This window comes from Nanorana parkeri, unplaced genomic scaffold (assembly GCF_000935625.1).
Source record: "Nanorana parkeri isolate BGI_ZX_2015 unplaced genomic scaffold, ASM93562v1 scaffold900, whole genome shotgun sequence".
In the NCBI taxonomy this organism is placed as follows: Eukaryota; Metazoa; Chordata; class Amphibia; order Anura; family Dicroglossidae; genus Nanorana; species Nanorana parkeri.
In genome coordinates this window covers 500170-525310 of record NW_017307168.1, presented here as the reverse complement: position 1 = coordinate 525310, position 25141 = coordinate 500170, and the positions used below count along the sequence as shown (strand labels likewise).

At 43.2% G+C, this 25141-nt stretch overlaps 1 protein-coding gene across 1 annotated transcript in view; it reads right to left on the bottom strand.

Moving 5' to 3' along the window:
* YJEFN3 (YjeF N-terminal domain containing 3) overlaps window positions 1-23993 on the bottom strand; it is an 84784-nt gene extending 60791 nt beyond the window's left edge. Inside the window, 1 exon segment of the mRNA XM_018565925.1 lies at window positions 23687-23993. Within this exon segment, the coding sequence (XP_018421427.1) occupies window positions 23687-23742 (56 nt within the window). The 5' untranslated portion in view covers window positions 23743-23993.
* Between the last annotated feature and the right edge of the window lie 1148 nt (window positions 23994-25141).

Genomic DNA, 25141 nt, shown 5'->3' with positions numbered 1-25141 from the left:
TAGGAGCATGGACATCAGCTTCATCTTCCCAGGAATCCTCCTGGGGTCCATAATTCTTCCATCTTATGAGGTACTGAATCCGGCGTCGGAATCTTCGGGAGTCCAGCACCCTTGCTATCTCGTATTCCTCTTCGGCCTGTACCAGGATGGGAGGAGCCGAGGGAGAGTGAGACGGACAGTATTCTCGTTAACGATTGCGTCCACAGGGTACAGCCCTACATATAATGTCCCCAATTTCTTGGATGGAGTCCTCACTCTGAGTTTTTTTGTGGATAACCACACTTTGTCCACAACTTGGTATTGGGGAGAAGGCCTCCGACGAAGGTCGTAGAACTTTTTCTGGCCTGCTTGAGCGTCTTCAATGTTTTTATGAAGGGTTTCTGCCATACCCCGGAGATTAGCTACGTAGTCCTCCACAGCCGGAACGTTGGTAGGAGTGGAGGCAGGTGGCAGGATAGCAGGGTGGAACCCATAGTTGGCGTGCAATGGTGACTGCTTGGTAGATGAGCTGGTGGTGTTATTGTAGCAGAATTCCGCCAGCAGAAGGAGATCCCTCCAGTCATCCTGGAGATGAGTACAGTAGCAACGTAGGTATTGCTCTAGGCACTGGTTTGTCCTCTCCGTCAGACCATTCGTTTGGGGGTGATACCCACTGGACAACCGGAGGTCTATCCCGAGTTTGAGGCATAGAGCCTTCCAGAAATGAGACACGAATTGAATGCCTCTATCGGAGATTATCCTGGCTGGCACTCCATGTAACCTTATGATGTTTCCCATAAAGGCGTCGGCAGCCTCAGATGAGGATGGAAGTTTTTCCAGGGCAATGAAGTGTGCCATCTTGGTGAGAAGATCTACGACAACCATTATAGTATTGTGCCCCGAGGAGAGGGGTAGCTCCACGATGAAGTCAATCAATATCATTTCCCATGGTCTGGTAGGCACGGGGAGGCTCATCAGCAATCCATATGGTCCCTTCTTCTCATGTTTACAGGTGGCACATGTCTCACAGGAGGCCAAATATTCCTTTACAGTACGGCACATCCCAGGCCACCAGAAGTATCTCTTTACTAAGTTCAAGGTCTTGGAAACACCAGGATGTCCTGCTAGGGGGGCGTCATGCAACAATTTTAGTATGAGGAGGTGAAGCGAGGAAGGAATTAATAATTTGGAGTCCTTAAACAGCAATCCCTCTGCATCCTTTCTGAGAGGGGGATCGACAGGTAGGTCAGCATGGTGTAGCCATGAGTAGTTTCTCCTGAGGAATAATCGGAGTGGGAATACCCTCAGTCTTCTCTGATTCTTCCATATGAGAGGGGGAATCGGCCTCGCCATTCTTAGAGCCCGGGCAGTAGGTGATAACGAAGTTGAATCTGTCGAAGAAGAAACTCCATCTTACCAGGCGGGAAGAGAGAGACTTGCTGATTCTAAGATATTGTAGATCTCTATGGTCGGTGTAGATCATGATGGGGTGTTCGGTGCCCTCTAGGAGGTGGCGGACTGCGGATGCAGAGAGTGAATCTTCAGCGTTCACTGTCACAATCAGTAGGACGCCGAAGATTCATCTGGCCGTGGCTTAAGGAGCGTTGTGCGCGTGCGCCGGAGCTAACGTACGTCGTGCGCGGCCCCGGAACGATACGGGGTAAGTTTCTTACACAGACTTAGAATGTTCAAGAGTACTCACTCTGTTAGAGGTTTGTGCAAGGTCGGAGCACAGTTCCTCCAACTCCCTATGAAGTGCGGCCTGCAGCCATTCAGTGTGCACATCAAGATCCTGTTTGGTCGGCAGGGCACTAAGGATCGCCCGCAGTTCGCGGGTCTCCAAGGCAGGAGCACCAGCAGCCATTACAGACAGTGACAGCCTGGGCAGCACAGCAGAGGAACTCACTGGTGGAGAGGCTGGAGCATCAGTGGTGGGTTTAGGTGAGTGGCGGCACAGGAGTGACGCCGACGCTGTCCCAGGCAGGGAACCAGGAGCCACAGGCATGGAGGCAGTGGAGGCGAGATGATGACTGGTAGGCCGCAAGGAGTCAGCAGGTGGTAAAGGATCAGAACTCCAACAGAAGGGGTGCAGCGAGCCCGTGGTGGATTGCGATGGTTTTCCGCCTTGATTTGGACATTCCAGGCATGAGCTCAGGTATTGAGAAAACGTCTCTTAGAACGGGAAAGGTGATAGCCCGGCAGAGCTCACAGAAAACGTGTCTTCACTCCGCCATAGCCAAACCATGCCTCCCCCACTTGGCTAATTTTGAAGCTTTCCATCAGTTATCACAGGGATAGATAACAACGTGGCACTGAACTGACCACAGCAATCTGCCACCCACTGTTTCAATTGTTTCCCAGCTTTTAGCAACCAAATGATTGTAATTGCGACAGACAGCATTACAAATCACTGCAATGGCAACAAAATGTATTTGTAATCGAATCATGCCCCTGATGTTGGTCCCTCAAGATTGGACAGTGATAAAAACCGCGTCAGATTGCTGGCAGAATGTTCTTTTTTTAAATCAAATGCTGATAAACTGTGATAGAGCATAATAAGCTAAAATGACAGATCCTCTGCCATTCATCAACTCTGGCAGCTGTAACATACAGAAATATATTAAACCAGGCATCTCCAACATAATTGGGCTGGCCCTTCATCTTCATCCACTAACTGGTACTATGTATATAGAAAGTATAGGGTTTGCAGCACCAACAGAAAAGCCTTTTTAACAGAGGTGCTGGGGTTGCAGAAATTCTCATCCTTACTTTACTTATTGTTGTGGTTTGCATGTTTGCCAGGACATTGGTCCATTTCAGCCAGTTCAATTATCAGTACAATATATTTGCACATATATAAATCTAAATGTTAATAGCACCTCTCTTTAAGATGGTGGGGACCTGTTAATGTGCTAAGGATAATGTTGTGCTACACAATTGTTTCCTACTCACTACTAGACCAAGATAATAGAATATCTTCAGGCTCTCTTTGTCACATACTATATAGCAGCTCCATCATCTCATCCTGAATAAATGTGGCGTGGTCCAAGGTCCCCCAGAAAACCGGGGGACCCCGAAAACCATGGCGAGGTGGGAGGCGATCAGCGTGGAGAGAGGCAGCCGGAGGTGAGGGCGGACCATGGAGGGGGCTGGCAGGGGGGACGGACTTGCAGGCATATTACAAGTGATCTGGGCAGGATCGTCGGGATCACTTGTACTTCATGAGCAACAGCTTCCCAACTCTACATTTAGCTCTGCTTGCTCAAAGCCAGGGTAAATGTAGAAAAAAACTGCCCGCCCAGCGACTGTGCCGCCCCTCTTCTCCCTGCTGTCCCGAGGCCAGGCCTTGGTGGCCTTGTGGGAAATCCAGCCCTGTCCATGTCACTTCCTGCGTGATTTGGACACTTTCTTTGCCTGGGATACTTTCAGGATCCAGAGGAGGATTCTTCAGAGATGTCAGTGTGAGGCAACTGTCAGGGAATGGCCATCAGGGGTTCATGTGCAGCACTTTATTAGTGGGCCCCCACACCTAAATACCTAACCAGTGAGGGCCAGAAGATGAGCTACCATCAGCCAGAGTGGACAACTAAAAATCTAGTAAATGTAAAAAAGCCAGTGTCCATGAACTGATATGCATGATGCGGCCATGGCAAGTACACAATTTCACGCACTTCTGCTTGCAATGTGTTTTACAGTGATAAATACCTGATCATACGCTTTCTTGCTCCATATGTCTTTTTGACCTCCTGGTTTGTTTGATATGTGCCCATTTCATTCCTTAAAAGAATCATTGTACTTGTCAATTATTTTTTTCTACATAAAGAATTAATGCGCCTTCATGGACCTTATCAAAACAGAAAGCACAAAGCAGCAGTGCTTGGCTGTTGAATGCGCACTTCAATCAGGGACCATATCATATGCCATGAACGTCAATTTGCTAGGCAGGGTCAGAAACTGTGGATCACAATGCATGCATACATCAATGGGCTTACAGAGCCATGCAAGTATTACATTTTCATTCAGGAAATCAGTATATATAATGTTAGAATCACAATATTTTTTTTTACATATATGTATATGTATACACACATACACTGAAAGTGAGCTGTGACACTGTAATTTTGAAATGAGACAATTTACCCTGCCCTCCCTCATATTATTTTAAATTCCTGCCATCCTGTATCTCTTTTGGCTTCCAGATGCGTCACGGATGTTTCCACTTGACAAGCAGAAAATCTCTCCCTTAGCATCTGGGAATGATAATTACGACATAGTCATTAAATGCTAATTATAACATTAGGATTCAATCAAGGGAGACTTAGAGGAGAAATGGCTAAGTGCAGCTTTCACAGTTCCATCAGTCTTCATCCAGCAGGTGTTCAAAAGGTTTATGATATTTGCCTACATTTCACTGTCTTCATCATCCATTCTGGCTAAAAGAGGACCTGTATTCTCCACATAATAATACTGATTGTGGTTTAAAATGAGGATCATGTGCACTGCCATTGCACCACTACCACCCTAAAATGAGCTGTATGCACTTATCTGGTTTTAGGCCTAAAACAGAGGTCAGGTGGTTTATGAAGATACAACTACCACCAAACAAGTGTGCATTTCTGTTGGTGCAACAGATTCCCTTAGTGTTAGTCTTATTTTTGGGAAATAGTAATTTTTTGTCCTGAAGAAATACTCCAGATTTCTTCCCTTTCTTTCTTTCCACTGATCATGGGATCTGCTGACTGCACTGTTGTGGAGCATTAGAGCGGACAAGGCTTCTTGGGGATTTTCCTGCTTGAGTCAGCAATCAGAAGGCAGAAACTACAAGCTTATTAATCTTAAAAAATTAAATATGAAGTTTAAAAACTATCTACCATAAACAGCATGAATAGAATAATAATGGTTTGAGTTTTGCAGGTGGACATTTATTATTCTGAAATAAAGTACTTTTTACAGGTATTTAAATAGCACAGACAATTTACACACATGCTAGCATACATATACAAATGGCAAGTTTGAGAGGAGCCAATTCACCTACCAGCATGTCCATAGAGTGTGGGAGATAACCGAAGTATAGGGAGGAAACCCACACAAGCACAGGGAGAACATAAAAACTCCATGTAGGTAGTGTCCTGGTTGAGATTCAAACCAAGGACCCTAGTTCTGCAAGGCAGGGGTGCTAACCTCTAAGACACTGTGATGCAAGAGAACAGTAAATGTAAATCCTGAATGCCATTTAGTATGTAAAAACAACACGCCCTTTTACATGCTTTGTAGCATCTCAGAGCAGAACAAACAATATTAAAAATTATTTTCTAAATTACATTAACATGTTAAGGCTAGTATGAAATTTAAGTGATTCGGTTTATAGACACTTTCACAATGACAGATCCCTCATCATATAGCTTTAGCATCATATGACTGGAGACCCACATAGTAGCACCATGGTCTCTGCTAGGCATCTTGCACAACCCACTCATGATGCTTCCCACACTTACCAAACTAAATTTACTACTGAGGGAGACACTTAAAACCGGGGGGGTCGACTCATAAATTATTTACAAACCATTCCCATGTTTCCACAGGGGCTGAAGTCATCTGCTTTCCAGTTTTGGTCCTTTAACAGTATATCTAGGTTGGTCATTCATCATCTTCTTGACCAACATGATAAATTAATTTAATTGCCCCAATTGCTGGGTAAATACAACACCAATTTTCTCCAATACGAGCAAATTAAGCACTTTGTTTCCGCTAAACTAGCTACCTACAACATACTGCAATGTCAGCCTCTAGAAAAGCAGACCAGGAAATACTCTATCACAACTATATAAACTTTTGAGAACTGCAGGTGGGGGAGGCACTGATACACCGCCCCCAATAATTGAAAAATGGTCAACAGTAACATAGACATGACCAGACGACACAATAAACAGCTTAATTAAATGCTGAAATTTAATTAGGAAGGTACCAATAGGAGAAACATGGAGAGGATACAGTCTTCTAAAAATGTGTTTAACTACCCAAAATGCAGTTACCCATACCCAAACCTCACACACTTATTTTGGACATGCTCAGTTATCTCCCAGTATTGGCAAACAACCTTACAATACATGAATGAGGTCGCGGGTTCCTTTAGATCCCCCTGCCCTATTATATGTCTATTTCATGATCTACCCACCGTATTTAGTAATCCTTCTAGCTCTTTCACAAAGTAGGAATATCTATGCAGCTTGGACATCACCCCTCTCCCCCACCCTAATCTGGAATAGTTAAAAACTATACTACGCAAACTGATGCTTTTAGACAAATTGCTTTGCAACTCCACTACTCAACTCCAGGACACCACCTGGTACAATACAGAAAAAGCACAGGGGTAGATTAGATGTCCTATAGCCTATAAAAATCTCTTCAAATCTGAGGCCCGCATATAAAAAGTTGGCTACCTAATGTTGATGGGAGTTTACTGACTGGTCAGCATGTGGATAGCTAAGGAAGAACCCTGGGGACACCCGTAGCAGGAGTGGCTATGGCACCAATCTTATAGAGTTAGAAATATATAAAGGGTTATTCACCAAGCTGCCGAAGGCAGCCGAGTGAATAACCTAGCCAAAGTGAACTGAGCCGAACGGCGTTCGGCTATTCACTTCAGCTCTGTTCTCATAGGGGCCAAACGGCAGTGAGTGAATAGCAGAATGCCGCAAGCGGCAATCGGCTCGCCTATTCTACTCGCTACCTCCGAGGTAGTGAACAGAATAAAAAAATGTAAACAAAAAAAATAATAATTTAAAGAAATGTAAAAAGAAAAAAGTTAAAATAATTTTTTAAAATGTAAAGAAAAAAAAAAAAGTGGGGTCCCCCTAAGTCCCAACCAGACCCTTGATCCGAGCACAGGCCTGGCAGTAAAGGGGGGAAATGGGGGGACGAGAGAGCGGCCCTCGCCCTTCCTGCCATACAAGGCCACATGCCCTAAGCACTGGGAGGGTGCTCTTCCAGGGTCCGCCCTGCAAAAGCACCTTGTCCCCGTACTGATACGGACAAGTGCCTCTTCGCCACAAGCCCTAGGTTGTTGGTTGTTGGGGTCTGTGGGCAGGGCGGATTATATACATCGGGGTACCCCTTAAATAAAAGGGCACCCAGATGAGGCCCCCCTTATAAACAAGCAAGGGGCACTTGTACCCCTACCCATTCACTAAAGGGTTAAATAAAATTAAAAGTCCAGACTTTAAAAAAAAAATTCTTTAATTGAGAAAAAAAAAGGATTTTGACAATTCCTCGAAAATAAAAATCCCCAAAAATCGATTCACGACGTAATCCTAAGGTCAATTACGACGTCCAGCATTGTCCATGACAACGACGACTCAACAAAAAAAAAAAACAGAAAAAGGAACGCCCGCCGACCTGACTGCACGCGACAAACTCACACCACAGAATAAAGAATCTAACAGATGCCAGACAAATATAAACAATTGGGCAGAGATAGCGGTGATATCAGGGCTGGCTCCACTCAGTTGTCATTTGCGGGGAAAAAGGTCTGCTTCGGCAGACCGTTCTCCCCACTTTGGCTGTGACTACGGCTCAGTCAAGCCGAAGCATTTGCAGGCTATTGAGAATAGCCCGTACAGCAGCCCTTCGGTTCGACTGAACCGAAGGGCTCCGGTGGCCAAAGTGAGCCGAAGGTTCAGCCGAAGCTACAACTAGATCCTTTGGCTCCTTCGTGAGTAACCCTCATAATGTTCTACCTGGTGATATTATTAATTTGTTTAGCTCTGTTGAGCTGCGTTTGGAAGTTGCTATAGAAAAAAAAACTAAGGTTGGCCCAATATGTTCTATACCAAAACATCATTTGTATTGATTGAAGCCAGTGTGAAGCCAGTATGATGCTTTATGTAATAATGGCAACTTTAATAAACGTTTTTTTCCAAAAAATATTTAATTTCTCTGTGTTTTTACCTGCAGTTTTGTTAATATGGTCTATTTAAGACTACTATTTATTTTAAAAATCCACTTATCTTACCAGCATGGCTGATGAAAGACTTATCTTTCAGATATTGTTTAGTAAATATGCCTGCACGGTGTATTCATAAACATAAGGTTAATTCATGATTCAGCAATGACTTTGGAATTCCAAACTTACAAAATCTAAGTGCCTCAGTAGCACAGTTTCTACATTTATATGCCAATATCTATGGGTGCCTCTAAAGGGTTCTGACATTTCTTTGTAGGGACTATCCATTTTGCTATCTACTGTTTACCATGGCACCCTTTTGTGTAACATGCTCCATTTGGAATTGTCCTTCAGTTCTGCTTAGGTATCCTAGCAATAAAAATGCATGACAACTATCTATAGAGTATCATCAATCACATCTAAGATGTGAGGTATATGCCTGCTCAATTCTTTAATAAAATGAATTACTTGAACATACCCTTGCATCACAGTCACTCTTGTCACAATTAATGACATTTGACAATAGAACAGTTATTTTAACAAAAGCATGTATAAAAGTACAACTGAACATTATTCATGTAAAAAAAAAAAAAAAAAAAGGTCAATAGCTTTAATAGACGCACCAATTATGAGATGCAATTTGGGTCATACTGTATATATCTAGATGCTTTTTTAGGTATGAAGCTTTAAAGGAAACCTGTCATGAGAAACATAGAGAGGCTGCCATTGCTGATTTACCTTCTGAGAAAAATGGTTCCTTAACTGTCATGCTGATGCAGTGACTTCCACAGAAAAAACACATTTCGTAAATCTCTAAAATACATGTTATTTCTCTGTAAAAATGATACACGTACAGAAAAAAACTTGTGTATCCTGCCTGGAATTCCATGGTTGCCTAGACTCCTGTTTGAGCTAATAAGAGTGCCCATTCATAATCACTTCATAATCAATTTGTCAACCCTGCCCAGTTCATCTCTGTTGGACTTCAGAACCACCACCCCTTTTATCTCCATAACATAAGGAGATTCTGGTATCCAGCAGGGGAGAATTTAGTCAGGGCTGACAATACTGCTTGGAATTTCAGAGCAGCAGAGACACTGTGTTGTCAGTCCACTACAGGATTTAGAAACAAACTGCAGGGGCGTCCCAAGGCAGAGTGACACCCGGAGTGGGTATCGGGTGACACTGCGATGTGACGTCATCGTGCATGCACTTGATGCCGTCATGCTTTGTAACCTGCTGGCGACCATCTTGGTGATGGACGCCGGCAGAGAGAGGAGGGGACATTCGATCAGCAGGGTAGGGCATGGCGCCAGATCCCCTCCTTTCTCGAGCAACTGTCAGGCTCTCGGTCAATGACCAAGTGCCCCTCCAATGGTGTCACTCGGGTGCATGCCGCACTCCCCGCACCCCCTTAGTGATGCCACTGACAAACTGTATATCTTGCAGGATCCACAGGTATTTTTTTGTGCTTGAAACATTTTAAAGAGACAAAAGACAAGAATTTATATGTACTGCACAGATGTACTGAATGTGTTTCTTTTGCACAGACATACATTTTAAGTGGTTTAACCTAGCTGGAGGGAAAATTATCATTCTGCATTAGGTGTTAATGATCCCTTATATAACCTGCCTCTGATGCAAGGAAAGGCGTGTAGAAAACAAAATGATCCTGTTTTGTTATTTCCTGCAGTAGAATGGGAGAAACCTTCAAATAAATAATTTCCAGGACTGAGCACATTTATTTTAGTCATGATGGGCTCCTGAACAAAATATATATTTTTTTAAATAGGGAGGTTGTGACAGGCTGAATTCTGACCAGTATATGAATAGTAGGTTTCATTAAAAGTAGTATTTCTACCTTTAGAGGACTGTTCTACATAGCAAGCAGGCTTCATGTAATCTGGTCCCTGACTAGCTCAATGATGCAGTCTGGGTGACTCAGTGTTCTGTACAGATTGGAGCCTTTATATGACTGTTCAGAGCATCTCCGCCTGCAGCAAAAATGACCAGATGCAAACCCAGTTAATGATAGGTCTAAAGAGCAACATTATAAGATCAACCACCAATGAGTGAAACACTAATCTTTTGCCACAATGTTAACCCTTTGCAATTTTATGATAGTGTTTTTTTGTCTGTACAATCCTTTAAAATACATGTTTGCATTCATGACAAGCATTACAGTATACAGTAAGAAGCAGCAATGAAAGATTGATCTCCTATCAGGGGTGGATTCAGAGTCTAGTCTCGCGAGGGGCACCCAGACAGAAAAAAGGGGGGCCCCCTTTGTCGGTTACTTGGACCCCTTACCTCCTGTCCGGGACCCCACCAATTGGCGGAATTCCAGGGCCCAGTCACAGCTGCAACCACTGTGACCCCGATAGTTTAACCACTGTATAGAGGACTACAAATCCCAGCAATACATTATAAAGCAATGAAGAATGGCACCGGCTTTAGAGGACTACAAATCCCAAAAATACATTATACAGCAATGAAGAATGGCACTGGCTATAGAGGACTACAAACCCCAGCAATACATTATACAGCAATGCAGAATTCCACCAGCTTTAGAGGACTACAAATCCCAGCAATACATCATATAGCATTGCAGAATGGCACCGGCTATAGAGGACTACAAATGGCAGCAATACATTAAACAGCAATGCAGATTACCATCATCTAAAGAGGACTGGTGCTGGGTCCTTTATCCTGGTCCTCGGTGACAGGGAGCTCTGGGCCAGTCTCAGGGCCCATGGCCCACGCCTGCTCCTCATTGATGGGCTGCTTCTAGGTTTTCATGAACGTGTGCCCACATCCCCCTGTGATCCTCCTGCTAGCCTTGGGGATCTCTACTTAGACAAATTAGGCAGCTGTGAGGCCCCAAAGTGGGCTGAGGCGGCCGCCTAATTTACCTGACTAGAGTTCAACCTCTGCTTTCTTCCCTGATTGTTCAATGTGGCTCGGCAGATCAGTGGCAGAGGAAGGGAGCAGCAATTTGCTTTTGGAGGTTGACCCTTGTCAACAATGGGCACGTGAGCATGAGAACTGGATTACAGAGCAATGAAAGACGATGGCCTGGTCACGTTGAATCACGTTTTCTTTTATATTCTATAGCAGTGCTCCCCAACCTTTTTATCGCCGCGGACCGGTCAACGTTTGATAATTTTAACATGGCCCGCTGAGGGGAGGGTGTTGATTGTTTATATTTTAGATTGTTTTGATTTAATAATTTTAATTTAATTGTATTTAAACATGCCTTCAAAATAAAATACAGTTACACCAAAAAATGAAAGCGTTGGAATTCTTCACCTATTTCACCACCGAAAAACTGGGCGAGATTACGTTAAAATGTGTGACCACATCACTGGTCACACATTCTAACGTAGTCTCAAACTGTGATAGGACTGTCTGTAATCATTTAATCAGAGAAATAGATTATAATAGGGAACATTACAGTGTAATATTCCCCATTATAATCCACATGTCTAATTACATGAAATAGCAGTACACAACAGAGAAATAGATTATAATAGGGAACATTACAGTGGTGTAATATTCCCCATTATAATCCACATGTCTAAATATATGAAGTATGAGATGCCCTCCCCCCCGCTCGGACTCACCCTTCCAGGATAGCAGCCATGTCGATGTGTGCACTGCAGGGGGTGGGACGGGGCGTGTGACACACACACGTCTCCTGTGACTCCCCTCCCGCCTCCTGTTACTATGGATGCACTGCACTGCCCCATATTGCAGGACCGGACCGCACTGAGACTGTGCGGCCCGGTACCATTTGATCCGTGGACCGGTACCGGTCCGCGGACCGGGGGTTGGGGAACACTGTCCTATAGGATATAAAAGAAAACGTGATTCATCAGACCAGGCCATCGTTGGCTGGGTGCGTGTGCCGCTGGCTGGGTGCGTGGGCCGCTTACCTGGGGAAGAAATGGCTCCAGGATGCACTATGGGAAGAAGGCAAGCTGGTGGAAGCAGTGTGATGCTTTGGGCAATGTACTACTGGGAAACCTTGGGTCCTGCTATTTATGTAGATGTTACTTTGACATGTACTACCTACCTAAACATTTTTGCTGACCAAGTGGACCTTTTCATGGTAATAGTATTCCCTGATGGTAGTGGCCTCTTTCAGCAGGATAATGCGCCCTGTCACACTGAAAAAATGGTTCAATAATAATGGTTCAACACAACAGAGTTTTAGGTGTTGAATTGGCCTCCAAATTCTCCAGAACTCAATCCAACCAAGCATCTGTAGGATGTGCTGGAAACACAAGTCCAATCCATGAAGGCGCCACCTCATAACTTACAGGACTTAAAGGATCTGCTACTGATGGTTTGGTGCCAGATACTACAGCATCCCTTCAGAGGTCTAGTGGAGTCCATGCCTTGACGGGTCAGGGCAGTTTTGGCGGCAAATAGGGGACCTACATAATATTAGGCGGGTGGTTTATATAGTTATGTTTGGTGTAATGTTGCAATGGAAACAAGTTGGGAGCTGAAGCTAAGAAGAGCTTGCAGGTGGCACACAAGTCACCAAGAGAGCATGGGGCAATCAGAGATACTAATAAAAGTAACTATATGCCCACAGGGCGACAGTGAGTTACTGCACATCCGTTTTCATCAATCAATAGCTGCCACTTGATCGCTAGCATAATGTCTAGGATAACCCAGAGGACAACTTCATCACCAAATGATGTTAATTTGGATGCTAACCTGCCTTGTACAGTGTATGGACAGCAGGAATGGAGGCTTCTTGGTTTTTTGTTTTGTTTTACCTTTCTTAACAGGAATGTATACAACAAAATAGTGCAAAAATAATGATAACACAGAACAGCCAGACAAAATAAGTCTACAGCAATTCCTGGCACTTGGGCCAATGAAAGGTTATCCCTGCTTAGTTGTTATTTGCTACTGTACTTTAAACATTGCTTGATGCTTTATATAGCCTTGCCTGCTTGGAAAAAATGGCCCTTTATATCATACAAAATAGACTGACTTTCACCTAATATCCAAGCTTTTCATTGATTTTTCTGAATTAAAAGATTTGATCTTAGCCGGCTGGAGGCATAGGGTTGAGAGTAATTGCACATTTAGGCTTACAATATAAGTCTTCGATTTCTATTTGAGGTCTTCACATAAATAAAAGTGATGAAGAATAGGGACAAGATTTATGGGGCGCGGTAGTCCAAATAACGCCCCCATCTTTTAAAAATAATTAGTTGTGTTCAATAGATGACAGAAGCTGGTTTTACAAGTTTAATCTACCTCAAGTCATTATTTTTTTAACGCTGTTTACTGCACATAACAAATTAACACATGGTCCTTAAACATGGTCAGATAAGCAAACAGTTAACAGCATTGACAGAATGTTATCAGATTGACAGTTTACAGAGAATAATAATCAATTAAACTAATTAATTCAAACATTATTTGTACCAGAGACAACAATCCTTGGTTCACGTCACGCCATGCAATCATATACCAATGTAAGGAGCTTCTGCAGTTCATACATGCCATAATTATGTGGTAAAAAGACCAGATGCCTCCCATATCCCCACGATTTTCTAGTGTATTTGAACAATTTCTATTTTCATAATAAGCTTTTCGTATGGGATTACCTGATAAGGCAATCTATTGGGAAATCATAGGGGTGGTGGGTTGCATCCATTTAATAGCTACCATTTTGCATGTTAGAAACAATGTTTCTCTCAAAAAAATCCTAGTATACCTGGGCCATTCCTCTTCATCTAAATAGAAAATGCACACCTATGGTCTATATGGGATTAAAGTTTAGCACTTGATTCCAACACATGGTTTTCACAGAACAATGACAGAGCAAGTGAGCGAAAAAGTCTGTGGTTGGGCACATCTCTAACACTTTTATGTGGGTATGCACAGGGCCGGTGCAAAGATTTGCACAGACAGTGCCGGTGCAAGGATTTTTGCCTACAGAGGTGACCCTAAGACATTTGCCTATGTACGGCACTTGTAGTCCATTAACTCTGCCTCCTGTCCATATTACTACATGTCTGTACCTCGGTACAGGCATGGATGGGAGTAGGGATGCACCAATACCATTTTTTCTAGACCGAGTACGAGTACCGATACTTTTCCTCAAGTACTCGCCGATACCAATAACTGTCATGTGACAGTTTTTCCAAAACAATACAGACTAATGATTTTAGGACAGTAGTGGAGTGTCAGGGCCCGGTCACAGCTGCAACCGCTGAGACACTGGTAGTTCTGCTACTGAAGAAAAAAACCATCAGCTATAAAGGACTACAAATCCCAGCAATACATAAGTCCTTGTTCACACCATCCTCAGTTCGTTCTGGCCCGATTGTGGCCGGCTCATTTTGTTGTGCGTCGGGAGGGGGCATTGTGGTGTGTTAAAGTCAATGGCACCGCAGATACGCCCTCTGCCTGCAATGCGAACGGTCGCACAGGAACGCAAGGCACATCAATGCCTGCGGTCCAGTCCGAAAAAATGCTGCAAGCACTATTTTTTCTGACCGGACCGCAGACATTGATGTGCCTTACACTCACGTGCGGCCGATCGCATTGCGGCCGGAGGGCGTGGCTCTGGTGCCATTCACTTCATTGCCCTCTCTTGCCCCACAACAAACTGAGCCGGGCGCAATGTGATCCAGTGTGTTCTGGCCATAAATGATGATGGTGTGAACAAGGCCTTATACGGCAATGCAGGATAGTATATGAATGTATATACTGGGTGGCATATCAATGTATGTGTTTTGGTCCAGTGTCTTTGTAAAAAATAGTGCATGCAGCACTTTGTTGTGAGCACACTAGACAGGAACGCAGGCATTGATGTGCCATCGCACTGCGGGCAGGGGGGCGTGGCTGTGGAGCCATTGACCTGAATGCACTGCCTCGCCCCCTCATGCCCCAGAATGCGGGGAATTGGCCAGAGTGTGGTCCAGTGCATTCCAGCAGCTAATCATGCTGGAACGCACTGGAAGTGGTGTGAACAAGCCCTCTCTCTCCCTCACACGCACACACACAAACACTCTCTCTCTCTCCACCCCGCCTTCCCCTGTACCTGCAGCTCAGAGCAGGAGACAAATCAGACACATGATAAACTATCCTCTGACTAAACACAGCAGCCAGGAGGAATCACTGCAAGACGCTCCAGAGATGGGACATGGCAGTGCTCACAGCTAACATAGAGTGTAGAGTAAAACTCAAAGTCCACAGAACAGGGGGCGGGGCCGGCCCTGACATTACAGCGGACAGAGCCATAACACTGCTCTAGCTAATCTGAAGCCGTTTTTCTGCTGGCCGGTTGATAACACCCCCCCCCCCCTCCCCCCCACTGGCACCCTCAGGCAGCTGCTCTCATCTGACAGTTTGACCAGCAGGGAATAATACAATTACCCAACTTTGGTTAATACCAAAGTTGGGTAATTGTATTATTCCCTGCTGGTCAAACTGTCAGATGAGAGGAACAATTGTCCCTTCAATCAACATCTGAGATGGTGGGTATACAAGTCTGCCACTTTGTCCCAATTGCCAGGGGGGATTCCAACGGTTTTGTGTGTAGTAACTGCAAGTCCAAAACAGAGACCAGACCTTTGGGACATTAAGACTTGAAAAAGCCAATTAGGGGCAAACCTTACTGGTTAGAAAGGGAGAGTTAAGTGTGTGTCGCAGTTGCAGGTATCTGTAAAAGTATTCTCCCGTGAGATCAAGCTATTAATTTTACATACCCCGCAGTGAAGCATTGACAGAATTAGTTCCTCCATTTTAATGACCTATTGTCTATGTCCAGAACATCAGCAATTCACAGTCTTTTCAGGACCAAAGGTTGTGCACTAAATATCATAAACATCTAATCTGTTTATTCCTAGTAACATTTTGAAGGACATTGGTATAGTGGGGTCTATCTGATGGAAGAATTGAGTAGAAGACTGACAATATCTGGTATGCCTTAAGGTAAAAAGCCGCTGTGGAGACAAGCTAAAGGTAGACCACTAGAAAACATGAAATGTGTAGACATATGATAGGGTGAAATTTTAACACAGTCCATTATTAATATACTCTTAAAATCTCTAAAAAGGACTATAATTCTCTAGAAGACTATGATTTTGTTTGCTGTTAACATCTTCGCTTACTTTTTATATACTTACGAAAATATTGTATACAGTATGTTATGCCAGAACCAAAGAGATGCTACAAGTGCCCTGTTACCAAACTCAGAACCACGTTGCCATACCCACAGATATAATATGGATCAGTTCACATAATATCAAAACAAGATAGAGAGTCAGAGCCTTGTTATTAGATGCATATAATCAGAGCTAGGCCTTCCTTCTCTAAAAGACTTACCTTTACTTTTTTTCTTCTCTCACTTGTGCCTATTGGGGGAATGAGGCTATCTGTTTTATATTCACAACCATTCTTTGACTGTTCAGACCAACAAAGAGAAAAGAAGAAATGGTTTCATGTTTCTTTAACTATAGCGAATCTCCTGACTCCTCTCAACACCCCATATGTACCCTATGCCCTAAAGCTATGATGCGCATTTAAGCCCATAGGTGGTCAGAGGAAAGAAACAAAGCAAGAAAAAATTGTTAGAGTTTTCAAATCTTTGACGTTTGTTACTGTGCAATGCCATTACAATATTTATTGTGATTTGGATAGAGGCAGAAGGATTAGAGCTCCTGTCTGGTTTCTACTGCAGATTTAAAACAGCAGAATGCGTGGCGGCCAGGACAGCCACCGGCACATTCTTTGCATGCACGCCGCCATCTTGGAGGTGGAGCGCATGATGTCACATGGTCGAGTGACATCATACGCATGTATGGGCACCGCCATCTTGGTGTATCAAGATACGTCATGTGCTCCGCCTCCAAGATGGCGGCACGCATGCGGAGAACGCGCTGGTGGCCAATATGCCTGCCGTGTGTTTAGTAAACAAATTAATATATGCCTGAATATAGTTTTTCGTATATATTCGGTCATATAATATTTTGGATTTGGACGAACCGCCGAATCAACAGAATTTAGTTGATTTACAAGTTCGTCCAAATCCGAATGCACATGTCTATCCAGCACTGATTTATTTTATAGCTCTCTGAATTCATTGGCATAACATCTCCAGGCCAGGAGCTGTGATCACAGGTTTGGACAGGGAACAGATGGCTTTATAATGCCCATTAGCTGCCACTGACTGCATGTCCCACCAAGCTAACATATTCTATTTAAACTGGACTGGGTGGAGTGAAGCCCCCTGGTGCCAGGTTGTTAAGCCAAGGGCCCACATATAAAGTTCAAGATGGTGGGTCAAAGACCCCACATGCCATCCACTGGTTCTACACATTGTAGGTTTCATACTTCACTCAGTTCATTTGAGAGGCCTCTTCTTTACCACTGGTGACAGGGTAAGTCCACTGCTGTTCCTGTTTCACACCCGAGGTCCATAAAAATAGTGGCTCAGAGGCCACAGCCAGTACACGGAGGCAACCTTCCTAAGCCAATTCACCACTTATCACTGGCCCGAGCCAGTCATTATATTAAACTCCCTAGGTATTGGCTATCTCCAAGAGAGCACACGAACAGTCCGTAATTTATCTTAACAGAAGAAAATCCCACCACACATGACTGCTGGTAGGGTGGTAGGGTACTAACCATCTCTGCATACTGTTAGTCTTCAGCCAACATATTACCAAGACACTTTTAGGTTTTAAAACTTTTACTGAATAAAATGCAATTACGGTAGATATTGCAGAATTATAGTCCAAAAATATGGTAACAAAAAAACTCTCCAAAACATGGTAAAGGTTGCAAAACAATTCTTACGTCTCTATTCTATTTTACGGTTTTGCTAGGTATCATAGGAGTGGTGTTGTGGGGCCATAATGCAGTACATAAATCTCACTCCATACTGCAGGTACACTGCATTGATGCTATCAGTGTGCCCGCTATAGGGGAAACATCTGACCTAGATACTCTACATGGTGTTGAAAACATGGAGCCACTTCCCATCTGTCATAGCTGTTCACCTGAGTCACCTAAATACACGTCCCAAAGTTAGGCAAGGACAACCAGCCAATACCCCCCTCACAGTCCACTTCTGAATTTAGGCCTAGATTAGTTGGTGACTTACTTTTTTATACATTTATTTTCAGGTGTAATACTTTTATTTGTGGTTGTGTGGAGTGCATAATACATATGGTCATTTGTATGGAAAATCCATCTGCTAGTTTTTAGATGTGTTTTAATGGATGGATTTTTTTGACACAAAACAGTATTTGCAATACAGAGTGGTTATTGAGAGGTTAGAACTTAGAATTAGAGGAGGGTAAGTAGTTACATTTGGTTGGGGGTTAGGGCTACGTAAAGACTTTGGACTTGGATTTTAGGTATGATTAGTGTCCCAAAAGTACAATAAGCATCAGTGCCATTTGAAAACATTTAACAAATATTCAGATAAGTGAAACTGTACTTGCTAAATGCTCCTGTACCAAAAACAACAATGCTCGTTTTTAGGAGCTGAAAAACTATGTACTGACTGCCTCTGGTTATGGTTTTCAGGATTACAGCAACTTGTAGTCAAACCTGTAACGTTCCCCAGCAATTCTTAGTATCAAACAATGCATATGCTGTCAAAGAACAGTTGATTTAGAAATATTCAAATCTCAAACTCTTACTATAAAAGTCAATTTGTCCCCTACTTGTAGTCCAGAGCCTATTGGTTAATGAAGCCAGCCATGATCTTTAAGGATCAATGGGGATCTGCATTTTCAGTTGACTACATCTGTGGATCTACTGGGTTTCACTGAAGCTATCCTTTGTTTATCCTTTTACTCATCATATGCTGTTTTCATTGTCGAGGCATATGACAGGCTTTTAAATAAGCTTGAGTAAAAGTGCATCCCATACACATACTCATATGACAATGGGTATTCGAGTGCATGGCCCATGCTGGTACTGTAAAATCATAATGCAGACAATGGCCAGCACACCATGACGTTCAGTACGCATAAATGTATGTTGTACATTAGACATGTGCACTGCCAAAAAATTCGTTTCGTTTCGTTTTACATTCGGATTTGTGTTATTTCGTTTTTCGGGATTCGGGTGTGAAAGTCAATTCGGATTCGGAATTCGGATTCGGACGAAATTCAGGTAGCGTTCGCACGAACGTTCGTTTCGTTTTCTGTTCTTATTCGTTTCGTTCGTTTGCAGCAAAAGTGACATTTGAGGGGGAAAAAATATTTTTCTCCTCTAATGTCACTTTGCTCCAACGAACGAAACGAATAAGAAACGAATAAGAACAGAAAACGAAACGAACGTTCGTGCGAACGCTACCGAATTTCGGAAATGGAAATTCGGATTCGTTTGCATTCGTTATGTCTGTAATTGGATACATCCGAATTTACGAAAATCCGTCCGAATTTCGATTCGGAACGAAACGAATCGCACATGTCTATTGTACATACAAACAAAACTGATGTGATGCTATGGGGACATGAAGGTCCCCTCTATCAAGGCTACACATAGGGACTTTGATGTCACCTTGATATAGAAGACTAGTGTATCCCCGAAATGCCATGCTGATTCTGTTTGCTTGTATGACATGCTTATTTAAGTAAAGGAGTTTGCTTTGTTTTGGTCTTTGTGTGCATATAGGTTTTTAAACAACATACCATACTCTTTTCTATGATTTGGCTTTTTTAAATGTTTGATACACATAGGTAAATAGGGTGACATGCATGATTAACAACAATTACCAAAATGTACTGTATAACATGAGTTACAGTGGAATGCCAGTTTTTCTTTTTACATAACATGTGTTCATATTTTTCAGAGAAAATCAGTTGCTTTTTAAGCAACAGTAACTATAATGAGAAGCCAGAGGCGAAATGGGTTATTGTGGATTCTGTGTATGTTTGGTAACAGGATGTCCTATTCCATAAATCAATATGCAAAAAAATAATTTGCTCATTGGTTCTATTTCTTTGAATCCGTAACAGAATAATGTGTGAAATTACAGAGTTTTAAGGTCCAGGTATATGACAATGAAATTACATCCATCACTTTGTATTGCATAACCATGGAGGTATTCACCATACTGTTATGCAATAGGAACAAATGAGTTAAAATAATCACATAACAGCTACCTGTAAATAGATGCAAATGGATGGACTGGAACATTTTGTCTGAATCTCCATTGTTTGTCTGGTAGGACTAGCTAGCCAAGATTACTAATAGGATTTATACTATACATATATAGGAGACCATTCCTACATATGCGTTCCAGCTGCGTATTTAACCGTTTGCCTGGAGTTTTTCATTCAGGATCCTTTTTGACAGAATAATTTGTATGGTAATCCTATTAACTGATAGCTGATATTTCTTCTTTTGTCTGGCGAAAACAGAAGAGGCAGACCCGGCGTTACTGTAAGGCAGCTCAAGCGGCCGCCTGAGGGCGCCAGAGGGAGGGGGCGGAAAAATCCTGGCACAGGCTCTGCAGACAAACATACAGTGGATGTAATCATGTAGTTGAGCGGACGGGGTTCCGGACTTTTGCTGTAATGATCTCAGCTCCGCCCCCTGTGCCGACTTCGGTGCCGCTCCTCCCACACTGTGTCTCCAGCTGCCCCCCTGCCATGTACCTTATGTGGAGCCTCACACTACCTCCTCAGGGCCACTCTCTGCACTGTGGGAGGAGCAGTTCTCACCTCTCTCCTCAGTGCCTCCTGGTCCCGAGCTGCAGCTACTAGTGTGTGTGTGTCTGTTTGTCTGTGTGTGTCAGTGTGTTTGTGTATGTGTGTGTCATTGTGTGTGTCACTGTGTTAGTGTGTGTGTGTGTGTGTCTGTCACTGTGTTAGTGTGTGTGTGTGTGTCTATGAGCTTGTAAGCTTCTTCAAGTCCTAGTGCCCAATTCCTATGTTTCTGTGTCCTGTGCATTGTGTGAGGTGTTCTATATCACTGATAGATATACTGTATATTGTATATAATAATCCAGGTCAATAAAAGAGAAATAAGTTTTCTGTGGAAGGTTTCTACACGGTCAGTACACAATTCGCACACATCACCACCCTCTCAAATGGTGGATTTCTGGCACCTAATCCTGTCCACATACATTTTATTTAGAAATAATAACACTTTGTAATTAAACACACACTGTATCCTCCATTTCTATATTTACTATACGCACACATTCCTAAGTTATTATTATTATTTCTAAAAACAAAAATACACTGCACTATCTCCCCTCAACATTTAGCCCTTATCCCCAAACCCTAAGCAACAAATAGTCGGTAATCAGTATATGAAAAAGAACACTAAATATATCAACACAATGCAAACAAATTAATAAAATATTGTTATATCAAAGTTAGATGTGAATATAACAATCTTCTAAATGTGAAAAATGTGTAACTATATCACAATCCAATCAGTACTGGAGCCAAGAGAAACTCCCTAATTAAATTCTCTAACTCGTGTTTATGGCAAATAGTGAGCCAGAAAAGTGCACCGCCTTAACTCCCCTCAACATTCACTGATTATTTGTTGTTTATGGTTTGGGGATAAGGACTAAATGTTGAGGGGAGATAGCGCGGCGTATTTTTGTTTTTAGTTATTTTGACCAAATCGTTTAGTTTTTTCACTGGGGCTGTCATTTTTGGGTTAAAAGGGAAAGAGACCCATACGCGCAAATATTTACTGTTTAACAATATTATTTACCCTCTTAAAAAAAAAAGAAGCCAATGTGACCATTTGGGCATCATAATGTCACAGGATGTTTCATACCCGCTAAACCAGGTTCCAAGAGAATACGTTCTCAGCGTTCACACCATCCAGTGCGTTCATCTGACATTCTCATGGCATGAACACACTGAACCACTTCTCCCACGTTCTGGGGTGGGAGGGGTTGTGGCTGTGCCCTTCATTTCAGTGGCACCACAAGCACACCTCCCTCCCGCAGTGTGATCACCTGCACTGGAACACATGGTACCGCAATCAGAGCCGGCGCTACCCTACAGGCAGGTCAAGCAGCTGCCTGAGGGCACTGGTGGTTGTGGTGGGGGGCGGAAAGATGCGGACTGGGAGGGGGGCCCCTTTAAGACGTCCACGGCGGCGATCACACCTCTCTGCGCTCCCTCTCTCTCCTCTCGGCCGCTGCAGCTTCAGAGCGGCCAGGAAGAGAGAGAGGGAGCGCTGACAGGTGTGATCAGAGCTGCCTCTCAACGCTGGTATGAAGAGCCGGATTTGCCACCAGTGAGCAGAGGAGTGGCACGTATCCTTTTGATGAAGTGAGGGACATTAGATAAAAAAGTTTTAAAAAAACAAAAAATTAGAGGTGCACCAAAATGAAAATGTCAAACCCAAAACAAAACCGAAATGAGACACTCAGCTGTGTACAGCTAGACCCAAAATAAAATGTCAGGCCAAAACCCCAAAAAAAAATTTCTAACCTTTTCCAAACATTTTTTGAAGCAGCCGTATGAGGGCGCGCTGGGGGTGCCCAAAAATGCCCCTTCGCCTGTGTAGGCAAAAATCCTTGCACTGGCCCTGAGAAAAGGGATTATTGGAACCAAACTGGTGCATTTTTAAACCATGTTTCAAATAGAAGAAGTAGAGAAAATAAAAACTCTTATAATTATACTTTCCACAAAGACGACCATACATTCTGGACAGTGGTGATTCATTAGAAAACCATCCATAGATCTTCTTTTAACCAAAGAGATGACATCATTTTACAATCCAAATTAATGGAAACCAGTCATGATAACTTAAACTTGTCACAGCCAGAAGAGGTACTAGTTCTGTGGCAGAGCAGATCTCTTTAGCAATGTGCCTGCCTCGGAACTAGCACTTCTTCCAGAAATCGATCAATGGCACAGGAGCCTCAGAGTCAGCTATGACAGGTGACAACCAAGATAAGACGGAACCTTGTAAGAATGACAAGAATTTTTGTCTCTTGTTGATGCCAATTAGAGTTTCTGCTGTACTCATTGTTCTGCTGTCCATTTATCATCTTAGCACATCAAATACCAACCGTAAAATACTTAGCTTAAACTTCAATTCTATTTGAAAGGATCGGCCCCTCCCAAAAAAAAGATTTTTGAGTTATTGATGGATTCTGAATGAATCATCATCCAGTTTCTTATATATTGCAAGGACTTCATCTGTAAGATTCTTCCCTTCCCCCACTAGAGTACCTGGCGCAAGTGGGTTAACAATATCTCTTACTCTGAACAGTTAAGAGATTTGACAGGCGGTAGGCGTAAAATGGTTTCCTTTCAGTTAAAGAAAAAGTTGATCATTTTGCCAAAGCCCCGAAAAGAGTCACAGCTGAGTTGACACGAAGCTCTGCAATTATTTCCCAGATCATCTCAGTATGAGCTCCCCAAGTGCACAGCTCAATTATTTATTTCCATGACACTTGTATAGTAATTGTGTTATTGTTCCCTTTTGCCACGACAGCTCGGCGTGACGATGACACTTAAATGCCTTTGCTTTTTAAACAGTACCAAACACGATTATATACAAATACAGCAAAAACATTGGCCAGAATAAAAGCGATGGGATCTACGCGTATTTCAGATGCAAAATATTTGTACACTGATTGGTAAATGAATTCCATAATGAAAGTCTCCTTAACAACACTGTTCTAGAATGCATTCTATACCCACACCCTATTTCTTAGCTCTCAGCAGCTAACCTTGCCTTGATTTAAGCACAATGAAATATTAAGATGGCATCTGACAATTGCCTTACCTGATGTATCTTAAAGGTTCTTGTTCATCCTTGGTTTGAAACCCTGAGTTGCTCATTTTCCTGCCTTGTGGCTACCTCAGTGTTTTTCTGGGTCTAGCTGTACACAGCTGAGTGTCTCTGTGTGGCTGTGTGCGAGGAGACAAACCAGCCAGTCAGCAGCCAGCGTCAGTGTATGAATTCCATCGGATTGGATCTTCTTTGCAGGTACCCAGTCTTCATTATTTAACCCTTCGGAAAAAAATAATAATTCACAGACTGTTTGATGCCTCCTGCAGTAAACCTCTAGCTGTTTAATAGGAATCTGTGGTGTGCTACAGCTGGTCATGGACAAATTGGATTAATGAATCGCACAGAACCTAACAGATGGATTATTAACTTTTGGAGCCGGAATGTGTCGTTTGGCACTGTGCAGAGTAATGGCAACATACTGGGTCCTCTTTTATATTCATAAATGTAGTGGACAGTTAGACATAAGATGATGTAAATGGGAACCCCGCTTACAGGATATTTGGACAAATCATGCTTTTATTTGCCATGGGAGCATAGATGGAGAGGGTAATCAGTTCCACGCTTACTAAATCCTCACTTAGTGGATAATAGTGATGTGTGGGGGGTCAGTGTGAACCCAGTTCATTTGAGTTGGCTCTGGCCCATGCAAAACTGTGATTGGCACCTCCTCTCCCATCCATATCAGTTGCAGCAATTGTGGCACCAGGATTCCCTGCCTCTTAGTGACGTGTAGCTGCGGGGCAGGGAATGCCCCTGGGGAGGGGGGTGTCAGTCACAGTTTTGCGCAGACTTGGGCAAGCTTAGGCAAATTGGGTTTGCATCAATAGTGGACAGCTAAATACACAGTTGAAATACACATATATTAATTGTTTTATATGACAAAGGATCTGAAGAGCTGTCTAGCCACTTCATACACCACTGCCAGACAGCACAGCCAGGAGAGTGACACCAGTTTCTCTGACAAAGTGACCCTGTCATCAACCTGAAAAAAATTGCAGGCAAAAGCACAGAGAATTCACTTTAATGCTTTAAATGACTGACTTGCAATCTGGGGAAGGGTGTTAACAGCACAGACCAGCAATGTGGGAAAGGGTGCTAACAGCACTGACCAACAAAGGGAGGAAGTGTGTTAACAGCACAGACCGATGTGGGGAAGGGTGTTAACAGCACTGACCAGCAATGTGGGGGGAGGGGGTTAAAAACACTGAACAGGAATGGGGGATGGCAGTTTAAGAGCATTACCAGCAAAGCAAGATGGGGATGGAAGTTAACAGCACAGCCACTGTCTGGCAATGCAAGGTGGAGTTACCAGCACTGCCACTGACCACCAGTGATGGGTGTGGTTAACTGACACTAACACCTGTGCTGGGGTTTTTTATTGGCGCCACTGATATCTATGGTCAGGGTTATTATTGTGGCCACTGACACCAATGCTGGGGGGTTATT